Raw genomic sequence first — 12,380 nt, 5'->3', positions numbered from 1 at the left:
GATTCGAATCCTATAAGTTCGATTTAGATCCTATAAGTTCGATTGATTCGAGATCCAATAAGTTGATTCGAGATCCTATAAGTTGATTCGATTCGAGATCCTATAAGTTCGATTCGGATCGATCGATAAGTTTCAGTCCAAAAGAACAGGGCCTTAGTTGTATACTTGTATGACTACGGAATTCTTGGATCTATATTCTATGCTGTGGGATAGACCTGAGAAGATGAATGTGCCGTATGAAATTAATATGATGAAGGGATGGGCGTACAACCAATCTTCTGGCAAAGCGTCTTGCTTGTGACGGGCTAATCCCGTCACAAGCTGAAGACCTCTCACAAAATGATTAATTCACAACACTACTATTAATAAAGAGATGTAAAGTAGCGATAAATGAAATGAAATCCGCCTATGAAGTTTAAACTTCATTACTCTAATGTGTTTAGTTTAATAATGGTATTATTGTCGTAAACATTATGCATAAATCTACAAATGTTTCCGGTAATTAACCCGTGTTACTTGTCATCGACTTTTCTTATCGGGTGACTAGGGTAGCCGGAGAAGGGCAGTTGAGGTCGGCCGGAGCACGGATCGACCGGAGTAGGGTTAGATGGAGTGGTTGCCGGATGGAGGTGAAGGGAAGGGAAGGGAGATGAAAAAAAAATCAATTGAGTAGGAAGAAAATGTCAAGGGTATAATTGTAAAAGGCGTATGTGAAAGAGTAAAATACGTATGTGAAAAAGTACGACCCTTAATTTAATTCGGTTTCTTTGGTCCATAGAATTCGATTCTATCTGGTTAGGAGTTAGGACCAATATAAACATGATTCGATGTCTAGCCCTACCTTAAATTGGAAAATTGAGTCCGATCTAGTAAATAACTGAACCAATATGATACTCATGTAGAATTCGATCATATCCGTTAGGGCCAATATAAACATGTTTCCATGTCTAACCCTACCTTAAATTGGATTTCGGTCCACAAAATTGAAGCAATGTGATACTCCGTGTAATTTAGGCATTAGATAAAAGAAAAATAGGGTTATGAATGGATCCATACACGATGAATAAGCCTACACAAAATACAATAACTTATAAGTTATAACCCCGCCGTTAGGATGTTAATAATCACATTTTCATTAAGGTATTTCAGATCGACAATTACTTAAATATGTTCGTATCGCTATAAAGTCAAAAAGTCAATATGACTTTCCATTCCTAATTGTCTTCATCAAGCTTTGGAAGAAGTTGTCTACTTGACACTGCAGGTGATTTGTCTATAATCTCATTCTTGCTTTGCATTGATATAGAAGAGTCAATCCATGGACCATCCATTGACATCATGCTCCTCTCTACTTGGCTCGAGCTCGAGCTCGAGTTCGATCTCATTGAAACCGTAGTGTGACTCTCTAATGACAATCTTTCGAACGTTTTACGTCTTAGTTCTTCATTGAACTCGGACCCAACCCGTTTGACAATTGGAGCTTGGACGGGTATCTTCCCGTCGATCATGCTTACAACCGACGACATTCTCGGTCTTAGAGACGGAGACGGGTTGGTACATAGTAGTGCTAAGTTTAACAATGTTAATGCTTCTTCTTTTGAGTAACTTTGGCCTAGACTTGGATCCACAAGCTCTAATAGACTTCCTTGTTCTTGTAAAACATAGGCCTTCGGAAAAACGAAAAAATAGGTAAAAACTTTCGATATTTGAACTTCTACAAATAAAGTGTCGGAGAAACATAACTTAGAAGAGATTAGACTCGAAATAAAAGTAGTTTACCCAATCAAGAAGATAGACAAACTCTTCTTTTGGCCGGTAACTTGTGTTGCTTGTTCCGCTCACAATCTCAAGCACAACAACTCCAAAGCTATAGACATCGGCCTTGTCTGTGAGGTAACCCCTCATTGCATACTCCGGAGCCATATATCCTCTAAATAAATTCACACCAAAAAAACACGAGTTAGTGATCTCGACACTCAACAACGTCAAAACTCAAAACTACCCTAATGCGCGATTTTTTTGGTTAATTGGGGTTAATCAGCGAAATAATTAGGAATTTGGGCCAAAATAGTTTCAAACCGACCCCAAATCCCTAATTATTTTCGCTAATTAACCCCAATTAACCAAAAAATTCCTAATGCTCACCTTACGGTATCATGTAAAGACGAGTTAACCAAAGAATGTAGTTAAGAAGGCGGTCAGCTTACATTGTTCCAGCAATTCTAGTACTGATATGAGTATTTTCCTCTTCATCAAGCTTAGCAAGACCGAAATCAGAGATTTTAGCATTTAAGTCTTTATCAAGTAAGACATTAGTAGCCTTAATGTCCCTGTGCACAATCTTGAGTCTCGACTCCTCGTGTAGGTATGCTAACCCCCTTGCGATTCCTAAGCATATTTTCCTCCTTGTCGGCCAGTCCATCCGCAGATTCTGTTCCTCCGAACCTATAAAATTAATTAACCACCTTATGTGAGACCGTCTCATGCCAGACTCATAAGGGTTATAACTTAGAAGAGAAACTTACCAAATAGGGCACGAGCGAGAGAGTTGTTTTCCATGTATTCATATACAAGAAGCAGCTCTTTTCCTTCAATGCAACACCCATGAAGCTTTACAAGGTTCGGGTGTTGTAAAGCCGAAATCATGCCTATCTCATTTACAAATTCTCGATTCCCTTGTTTCGACTTGGATGAAAGCTGCTTCACAGCAATCACCTTCCCGTCTGGTAATACTCCCTATATATAGTCGCCAAGATGTTTACCGACTAAATCACCAATAGGATCAAAAATATAAAAATTTAACCTTACTTGGTATATACTTTACCTTATATACAGGTCCGAAACCTCCTTCGCCAATTTTGTTTCTGATACTAAAATTATCTGTTGCAGCTTTGATCTGCTTCAAGGAGAAATAACCTGTACCTAATTTTCGGAATTCTGCAATATAAACAACATTAGCCGGTGTCTCAACGACTCCTATAGCAGGATATGGGTATGTTTCAAAACACACACCCTTAACCCACAACTCAACCTGGCAAAAGCAACCCGACCCGAAAAGACTGGCCCGAGACCCGAAGTGGCCTGAACTACATCACCCGAATGTGACATGAAAACCCGAATTGACCCGATCTTTCTTGACCCGTAGCCGACCCGACCCGAAAATGACCCGATCCGAAATCAACAAACCCGAAAATGACCCGACAAAATATAACTCTAATTGAACCGAAAAAACTTGAAATGGCTATTTCCCTATTATTTGTTGACCAAAAATGACCAGGACCAAAAACAGCCCGACTCACTTGACCCGAAACAGAGACCACCAACAAACCCGAAATAACCCGTCACAACCCGAATTAACCCAAAATCAATGAGATACCCGAACTAACTCGACCCGTTGATCCGTTTTGCCAGGTTTGTGGCCACAACCACAGAATAGCGAGTTGAACTAACAAGAAAAAATGTTGTTCCAACATAGAAGATGTATTCCCATACTTACCTTCATTTTCATCATCTTTCCCACCGAGGTAACCTTTCAGCCAGAGAACTGCCAAGACTGATACAAGAACGACAAACGAGGCAATCACAATTCCGGCAATAGCTCCAGCCAGGGTTACCTAATTCGCTCGTCCCCCTCCGAATTGCGAATTAATTCGAACGAATTAATTCGCAATTCATTTTCATCTTAATTCGTCCCAATTCGCGAATTATTCGCTGAGATGAGCGAATTATATGATTATGTTAAAAACCAAAAAAAAATCAGGAAAAAGTGAAGTATAGACAAGATACCCGGTTATTTTGAAGTTTGAACTTTGAAGCCAAGCACAATGATTTGATTCACTATTGTAGATTTAGCTTTAATTTGATTTTGATTTCTGACAGGAAGATGATTTTTTTAGCTTTGTTGATATAAAAGAATAATCCTTTTGCGAATTGGATTCGACGAATTACCGAATTTTAAAATAATGTAATTCGCCAGCGAATTGAATTCGCTAAATTGAGCGAATCGCGAATTAGAATTAAGAAAGCGAATTGAACGAATTGCGAATCCGGTAACCCTGGCTCCAGCAGACAATCCTGAGTTTATTCTGAAGTCTGCAAGGGAATGAAAAAGTGAGATTATTCAAATCGGATGATGTATGGAAAGCAAGTATTTTGACAGAGAAGATTATTGACTAACTGGGTGTCACAGAGATCCCTGATAGAAGAGGACCGTATGCGCCTCTAACAGGTATAGCAGTGGTTCCCTGACCAGCCCAATATAAGAAGATCTCTAGTGTGCTGTCATTAACATCGACATTTCCGAATTCCATAGTATATGGCTTTCCTGCACCTCCTGCTGTTTCTGCTATGTCGAAATCTTTCCGCTTTACTTCCCCCTGTCACAATTAAAAGAAAAACTCTAATCAAAAACTCTAATAAGAAAAACTTTAACATATTCTGAATTTCGAAAGGGAGTAATTAATTGCGCAGTCGGTTTACCTGAACTGACACATCAAATAAGCGTCTGCCGAGGCTACTATAAGTCTGATCATCAGAATACATAATCTCAGCAAAGTGCAGTTTCACAGTATAGTTGCCTGGTAGCAAACAAAGGCCATAATACTTGAGTGAAAGAGGCGCCAAGCGAGCTGTTTGGTAAATACCAGTCACATTAGCATTAAATGTTTCCGTGGCTAAGAAGTTGGCCTTGTCGTTGTAAAGAAACGCTCCAGTACTACTGTAAGCCCATTTTTCTCCTCCTGATGCAAAGAAAGTTGAAGGTCCTCCCGGGGTGGAATCCTCTTCATATTCATTTCCTTCAAAATTCATCTTGCTTCCGCCACAGTTAATAAACAATGAATGATCTGCAGGAACAGATACGGACGTTCAAAACCCGGATATAAATCTTATCCATTGGTCCCTCAGGCTCAGACCCTCTATTCTGACACGGAAGGGACTTGTAAAGAATCAAGTGAAACGAAGGGAGTAGATGCTTACATTGAGGCTTAGTGACGCAAGGAAGGTGTTTCAACAAGCACCAATCAACACTGCAACATCAGAATTATTTACAAAAATCTTACTGTCAGAGAACTGATTAACTTTAGTCTCCACAGCAACGGTTAACATGAAGAAATGATTTCGGAGGAGCTTACGAATTGGTTTTTGAAGTCGAATGGCTAGAGACCAAGTTGCTGTAACACGATAAACAAAAGTTGAATTAAGATTGAGGAACTTTCAGACAAAGGTGGGCTGTAAAAACTTGAAATTTTGCACATCATCTTACATATTCGATTGCTGGCAGCTAGATGAGGATGAACCAGTAAAATCATTATAAGACAAATCGCTGCAGTAGAAACAGTCGGCATTATAGAATGTATTTTGAACATAAAAACACCACATAGTAACAGCGTGTAAACAAGAGGAAAAAATACTGACAATTTCTGCTTGCTATTCAGGATCCAATTTGGTAATTGCCCGGAAAATGAGTTGTTTGTCAGAAACCTGCATTAGTGTGTAAATCAATGGTATAGAAATTTAGAATAGAAGAACTTGGAAACAATTTGAGACTTCAAAAACATGCTACTGATTGTGTTTTAACTCACAAGAAATCAAGACTTTTCATGTTTTGGATTGAATCTGGAACCGGCCCGCTCAGCTGATTGTAACTCAGGTCCCTGTCAAGAAACCATTTGATAAAATTAGCCTTTATCAGAAGCGCAGGTTTTTTGGTGAACCATTCTGTAATTAGACTTCTGTAACATGCCATAATTTGTAGACATGAGAAGACAACTCAAAATCTTGAAATTTCGAGTAAGTAAATGAACAAAGAGCCCTACAGCTGCGCGTATGCTTAGCTAGTGTGTCAGTAATGCATATAAGAAAAGAAATGCTACTCACAAGAGCTTCATATTTACTAGGTTTCCAATGTAGTCGGGGACTCGACCAGTGATTGAGCAGTTTCTCAGTACCCTGATCAGAGAAGAAGGATATCAAACATCAAACATCAAACAAGAAGTACTTGTTTACGGAGTAATATTTATGTGTGAATCTATCAAAGTGATAACTTACAGTTCTTTTAAGTTTGTCATGACAGTCAGGTTTGGGAAAGTGAGACCTGCAGCATTAAGATCTGAAATTCTCCTAGGAATCAATAACAAAGTCATTAGAACCATGAATGTCTCGACTTTACTGAAATGTTGATCTCAAAACTGAATAACTAAGTCATCTTGTACTCACAAAGTTTGCAGGTTTGTCAAAGTAGACAAGCTAGATGGAATCGGTCCCTGCATTGATGTACCTTGAATATCCCTAATAGAAAATGTCGATTTCCATAACAAGAAAACGCTTTAAGATTTTAAAGATAAGCTCGCTAAAGTGTAAATTATTAATCATAGTTCCGTGTACTCACAGTGTAGTAAGGTTGGCCAGACTGCCAAGAAAATCAGGTATTTTCCCGGTAAATGCATTTCCATTGAGTTTTCTGCAAGTATTATTCAGTACTTAAGAGTTAAGAAGCCTTAGACTTTAATACTTCGATAACAGATATGAAGACTGATGAAATTACTCAGATAAGACTTACAATTCTTTGAGATTCTTTAGATTGACGAGTGTAGCAGGCAATGTTCCGTTAAAGAAGTTTGCAGCCAGTACCCTGCAGGAATGAGCAAATGTATTTTCTGAATATATGACGGGTGAAAATCAATTAACATGGAAAGCAACTTAAAATCGGTTAAAATTGAGAATCAAGAAAAATGATGATTTAGAATCATACTCCGTATCAGTTTGCATTTACAGTTTCGACAATGCAACAAGTCACCCTACCACAGTACCATCCCATTTATACTGTCCCATTCGACTTTGGTGATCAGACGAAGTCAACACCGACAAATATTTCCTCACAAAAATGCCGAAACATATTTTACATTGTACTCCATATTTCTGTATATATTCGGGAATTTCTTTACAGTATGTTCTAATATGAACCTAAAGGCTTGCATGTACGAGTCCATGCGCTCAGTTCGAAAAAAGATCGTCATCAGAAGAACTGGGAAATAGTTAGTGCAATTAACAATGAAAACTCACAATGTTTCCAAGTTTTTCAAATTCCCAAGAGACTTCGGTATAGGTCCTGTAAGTTGGTTATCTTCAACAGACCTGCAATAGCACAGTGGACTTACTACTGAACAAGCTATAAAGTATAGAGATTAATACTTTTTCCGTCTCAGGCGTTTGTTTACCTTTTATATTTATTGTGAGGCGTATTTCAATCAAAGGCAAGCAAATGATTGGGAAGGAAGGAGTACAAATATACTACAGAAGTCAGGTAATAAGACTAACAGTTTCTGTAACGTGGTAATCTGAGCAATTTCATCCGGAATTGGGCCGGTGTTCCGATTTCCCTTCAGTGACCTACAATGTACAATAACATTAGTCAGCAGAAACCAACCCGCCAAACGGGTTATTGAGGTCGGATCAGTCCAGGTTGGGTAATTATGAGTATGCTTGTATTAGGGTTTGGACCGGGTTAGTTCAAGTTCAGGTATTTTTCAGATGTCTTATTATCGGGTCACTTTGGGGGATCGGGCAATAGAGTCTGAAGTGGATTGGGTCAATTCGGGTTTCAAATCATATTCTGATTATCGGATCGGGTTGGTTGACTCTTAGCTAGTCATTCAAGTCGAAATTATTTTGACAGATCTAATAATGTAAAGGCAAAGGTAAAACTCGCCAAAAACCCTACAAAATTGTCACATCCTACTGTAAGACGGTCTTATCTTACCGCAAAACATACTGACAAATAACAAATCTGTATGAAATAAATGTGTAATTGCTTCAACAATCAATATATATACTTACAAACGAACTAATGGAATCCTTGCAAGACTTTTGGGAATGTTTCCACTAATAAAGTTCCTGGAGAGATCACTTTGAATTACAAGAAAAATAAACTTCATCACTCATTGTTTGATGTTTGAAATCAAATCTAAGCGGTGTTACTCGGACTCGTTTAGAAGATCCAAACACAGACATACATACATGTCCCAGTCTAATGGTCAAACTTGGCTATTTTTATGAAAGATATGCATATTTTGGTGTAAAATGAGATATTTAAGTGTCATATGACTTGTACTGAGTATCGAGTGTCGGAGAAAGGGTATACGAGCAGTTCATAGACTATACATCTGAGGTAGTACCTCTTATTGTTTTTTCTGAGTTTTATTTTAAAGTTTTTGAGTTATGCTTTAGTATAAAGTTTTTGAACATTTACTAAAACATTACACTAAAAAAATATAATATTGCTTTCAAAAACTATATTTATAAATGGTAATATCTTTCGGAAAAAATGTGTATATGCTCAAAAACGTGTATATGCTCAAAACTACAAGTGGCAGTGACTACCCGGATGCGTAATCCTTTTTCTCGTATACGAGGGAATAAGAAGAGTCAGAGTAACATAGAATGTAAGCCTTAAAAAGTATGTAGTCATGAAGTGCTTACATGTCATTCAGTTGAGTAAGGTCTCCAAATTCTTCAGGCAATACTCCACTAAGACTAAGACCCTTCAATTGACTATATATACAATATTACAGAAAAAAACATGTTTAAAAATTTAAATCATAATAAAAATAAAAACAAATCCAAATAAATGGTTAATATATAGTACTACGTAATACAATGTTTCAAACAAAAGACAAGGATATTTGGTGGGAAAAACCTACAAACTGAAGTTTTTCCTAAAAATAAATTTTGGCGGATTGAGAATAGAAGGTAATAAAGTTTTTTAGGATATTCTATAAGAGATCACAATGGTAAAGTCGTTTTGTTGGGAGCAAAAAAGTGCGGATCCAATAGTATCCTTGTTGCGGAAACACTTGCTTTAAAAGAAGGTATTTTAAGCGGCTAAATATTTAGGAATCTCAAAGTTAATTGTGGAGGGTGATAACTTATACTCCCTCCAATTCATCATAATGATCCCCTTTGAGATGGGCACAATACTTAAGAAAAATGAATAAAGGACAAATGTGGGGTTTGTTGATAGGGGAGAGATGAATTATTAGGAATTAAATAAGGAGTTGTGGGGCCAAAACATTAAGAAAAGTAATAAAATAAGAGTAAAAGAGTTGTGTGGGGTTTGGTTATAGGAGAGAGAAAAGAATAAAATAAGAGTAAAAGTTACCAAAAAAGGAAAGAGGAACATTACTTGAATAATCCGTTTTTAAAGAGAAACATTATAAATAATTGGAGGGAGTATGTTATTAACTCGATTCGAGTCTTGACAAATTCCGTGGGAAATTTCTAGTATTATCGAGGATGTGAAATTAGACCTTCATTTTTTCGATGAAGTGATAATTAAACATTCTTTCGTGAAGAAAACAAGGTTCGACTTCATGGCTTCATTGGACATTCATGTCCAACTCTTTCGAGTGGTTTGATAGCGGTGGCTTCAACTTAACTCCCTCCTTTCGAAAGGATGAGATAGGTTGGTCTCTACCCTGAGGATCAATCTAGTTTTCTTACCTAATAAAAAAAAAAAAAGACAAAGACATAAACATTTGTTGTTATGCTAATAGATTCGAATATGCGATAGTGACCTAGCCTATGTGTCATTCAAAAATAACACCTTTTATGTTTTTGATACCGTAAGGGGGTGGACAACTAAAACTAAAGACAATGACAACACACAAAAAAAAGGATATTTTATATGAGAAAAAGGAACATACATTGGAGGATTACCTCCAACTTTTTTGTTTTTGAGCGTTTTATCTATATTTTTTTTGAAACTTATTTCCACAAACTTTATTTGTTTTTGAGTATATGTATGTTTTTTTTTGAGTTTATTAAATTTTATAAGTTAGATTTTAATTTTTTTCCGTCAAAACTCAAATTTTACTAAACTTATATGTAATGTTTTTGAGTATTATTGCAATTTTTTAGAGTTTAGTATTTAAGTAAATAAACTCAAAAAAATTATATTAAAACTCAAATTTTAAAACAAAGCTCAAAAAAATTATTATAATGCTCAGAAACTATGAATTGGTGGTAATACATCGGATGTATAATCCACTTCATATTTTATATGGTACCTCTTAATTTTTTGACTTTTTATATGGTACCCCTACACTTTTAAAATATACATGGTACGTTGTTATTATCACTAAGTGTATACCTAAATTTTATTTTCCATTAATTAAACTCGCTTTTAGGCGTGAACGATTATTTGGACGCCAGAATCGCTTTGTCATTTATCATCCCATGACATAAGATAGCGAGTGCAAAGCGAGCCAAGACATATGTCATTCGGAAATAACACCTTTCATATTTTTGACACTGTGAATTAACCGATCTACGTAAGGGGATGGATGGAGTCGGACGTAAACATGACCAATAACCGAGACTTAAAATAATACTTCATCCATTCAACTCTACTCTACCTATTTCACTTTTGTACACTATTCACAATTGTGTATTCAATTTCGATTTTCTCTCGATACGTAAGTGAAAATATATTCATGTGAGATCTTGTTTGATTCGTCTTTACGAGTAAATTAAAAATATCTAACTTTTATAATTTTTGCAAATACGTAGCTAATGATATTTAAGCGCGTAAAAACACGCGTTGACAAACGTGAAAAAGAAAGTGGTAGAGTGGAGTTGAATGGAGGAAGTATAATGAGAAGTTGAAAAGAGGTACGTACATAATTGTAACATGGCATATAGTACTTTTGTTAAAAGAACAATCACAAGCGACATTACTAAAAGTAGTACTTCCTCCATTCAACTCCACTCTACCACTTTCCTTTTTCACGTTTTTGGCGCGTGTTTTCTTTACGCGCTAAATATTGTTAACTACGTATTTGCAAAAATTATAAAAGTTAGATATTTTTAATGTACTCGTAAAAACGAATCAAACAAGATCTCACATGAATATATTTCCACTTACGTATCGAGAAAAATCGAAATTGAATACACAATCAGTAAATAGTGTCAAAAACGTGAAATAGGTAGAGTGGAGTTGAATAGAGGAAGTATTAGTGATTGTTTTGTTGAATGTGACACCTCCATCACTGCATGACTTATGGCTGATCTTCGTCCACTGTGTGTACTTTAGCTTATCCGATATTATTTGCAATGTTTTCACTGTTTAGACATAATAATAATAATGTTACGTCCATTGTTAGAGACCGATCGATGTTCATCATAATCAAATCGGACGGGATTACATAAAAATTATTTAAACGTCTTATAAACTACAATAAACATTTACCAGTTGATCCAGATGATCAACATATGTCATGACTTACTATAATCTCATATCACTATTTTTTAAAGATCAACTTTTGTTCTTTTTATCAATATAGAACACTCACATGTAAACAACTACGAGTATACACAAATAGGATTATACATCCAACAGTTGTCTGCAAGCGTAGACATCCAAGATAAGAATTAGAAACTTACTTGTAATTTTTCCTGAGCTAATTTAAATTTCATGTTTTTAATGTGTAAATGAATGAACTCAATACTTTCTAATAAAGCTCATATTCTTTAATATAAAGCTCGGATACTTTGACACAAAGCTCAGGTTCTACACCGTACAACATATACATCTGGTTGTATAGTCCATGAATTGACGAGTATATCACAATCCTAAAGCACATTATGTAATTAGATTTCCAATCAAAGGAAAAGTTGCAAATGAGTGGTCCATGCATGAATAATGGACGTACTATATTATTCTGCATAAACACTCACTTTCCTATAAGTATATAACCATTATGAACGATGAATATGACAAGTTGACAACGCACAATACATTAAATTTTGATAAACATATTTGACAATAATACTAAAATATTCGTTGTCACCATTAATATTAAGATGAGATCGATATTTTTGTTTTTAGCACTTTAATTAACGTTACTAAATTTCACTAAATGGTTGTTTGGTTGACGTAAGAACTCGCTTATCTTAAACTTAAAGCTAGATATCTCGTCTTATTACACGAGTTCATAATTCATATGAAATCCGATCACATAAAAGAATAGCGGTCAAGCCGTCAAGGTAAGGATAATGCAACCAAATATTTAGTTAAATTATACTTTTGAAAAATCAAGTTGAAAAATAGAAGCCGTATTATACTCTTTAATAATAAAACATTCAGTAGGTCTCCCTTGCGACGGGTCGGATATTGCGACGGGTATTATGTTAGTGGAAATGGGTAGAGGGGACAAGGTGGGCACCCACCCCATGTGCTCTCTCTCTCTCACCCCCATGGGTTTTGTGTGAGACAAAATGAGTGCACGCAAATTTGCGACGGAGATCTCCGTCATAAGGGAGAATTTGTGTAAAACATTTCAATGACAAAGTCAAAGTCAAACATACTATAGTAAAAGTTTATT

The 12,380-nt window shown here is 36.0% G+C and overlaps 1 protein-coding gene and 1 long non-coding RNA gene across 2 annotated transcripts; one reads left to right on the top strand and one right to left on the bottom strand.

Annotated features, from left to right (window-relative positions):
* Positions 1–997: 997 nt before the first annotated feature.
* LOC141656317 (putative LRR receptor-like serine/threonine-protein kinase At1g53440) lies at positions 998–6,589 on the bottom strand. The gene is made up of 18 exons (XM_074463165.1): positions 6,560–6,589; positions 6,389–6,460; positions 6,217–6,288; positions 6,049–6,120; positions 5,878–5,949; positions 5,583–5,654; positions 5,416–5,481; positions 5,264–5,323; positions 5,133–5,171; positions 4,978–5,027; positions 4,480–4,844; positions 4,178–4,376; positions 3,497–3,553; positions 2,825–2,937; positions 2,526–2,736; positions 2,208–2,445; positions 1,780–1,930; positions 998–1,667 (listed from the first exon to the last, which is right to left on the bottom strand). The coding sequence occupies exons 3-18, from the start codon at positions 6,267–6,269 to the stop codon at positions 1,215–1,217; spliced, it is 2,271 nt and encodes a 756-aa protein (XP_074319266.1). The 5' UTR covers positions 6,270–6,288; positions 6,389–6,460; positions 6,560–6,589; the 3' UTR covers positions 998–1,214.
* Positions 6,590–10,670: 4,081 nt separating this feature from the next.
* Positions 10,671–11,118, top strand: LOC141656319 (uncharacterized). The gene is made up of 2 exons (XR_012548464.1): positions 10,671–10,739; positions 11,004–11,118. It is a non-coding gene; the product is annotated as an uncharacterized LOC141656319 (long non-coding RNA).
* Positions 11,119–12,380: the final 1,262 nt, after the last annotated feature.

Source organism: Silene latifolia, chromosome 5 (genome assembly GCF_048544455.1).
Source record: "Silene latifolia isolate original U9 population chromosome 5, ASM4854445v1, whole genome shotgun sequence".
Lineage (NCBI taxonomy): Eukaryota > Viridiplantae > Streptophyta > Magnoliopsida > Caryophyllales > Caryophyllaceae > Silene > Silene latifolia.
The sequence above is the reverse complement of the archived record's forward strand: the minus strand, read 5'-3'. Positions and strand labels throughout refer to the sequence as shown.

Excerpts from the sequence above, each read along its gene's own strand:
- LOC141656317 (XM_074463165.1), bottom strand. The coding sequence starts at position 6,269 with ATGCAGGGACCGATTCCATCTAGCTTGTCTACTTTGACAAACCTGCAA. Across the intron at positions 5,172-5,263 it reads AGCTGCCAGCAATCGAATAT|CAACTTGGTCTCTAGCCATT; the intron begins GTAAGATGATGT and ends ATCGTGTTACAG. Across the intron at positions 2,938-3,496 it reads GAAAGATGATGAAAATGAAG|AATTCCGAAAATTAGGTACA; the intron begins GTAAGTATGGGA and ends TTTATATTGCAG.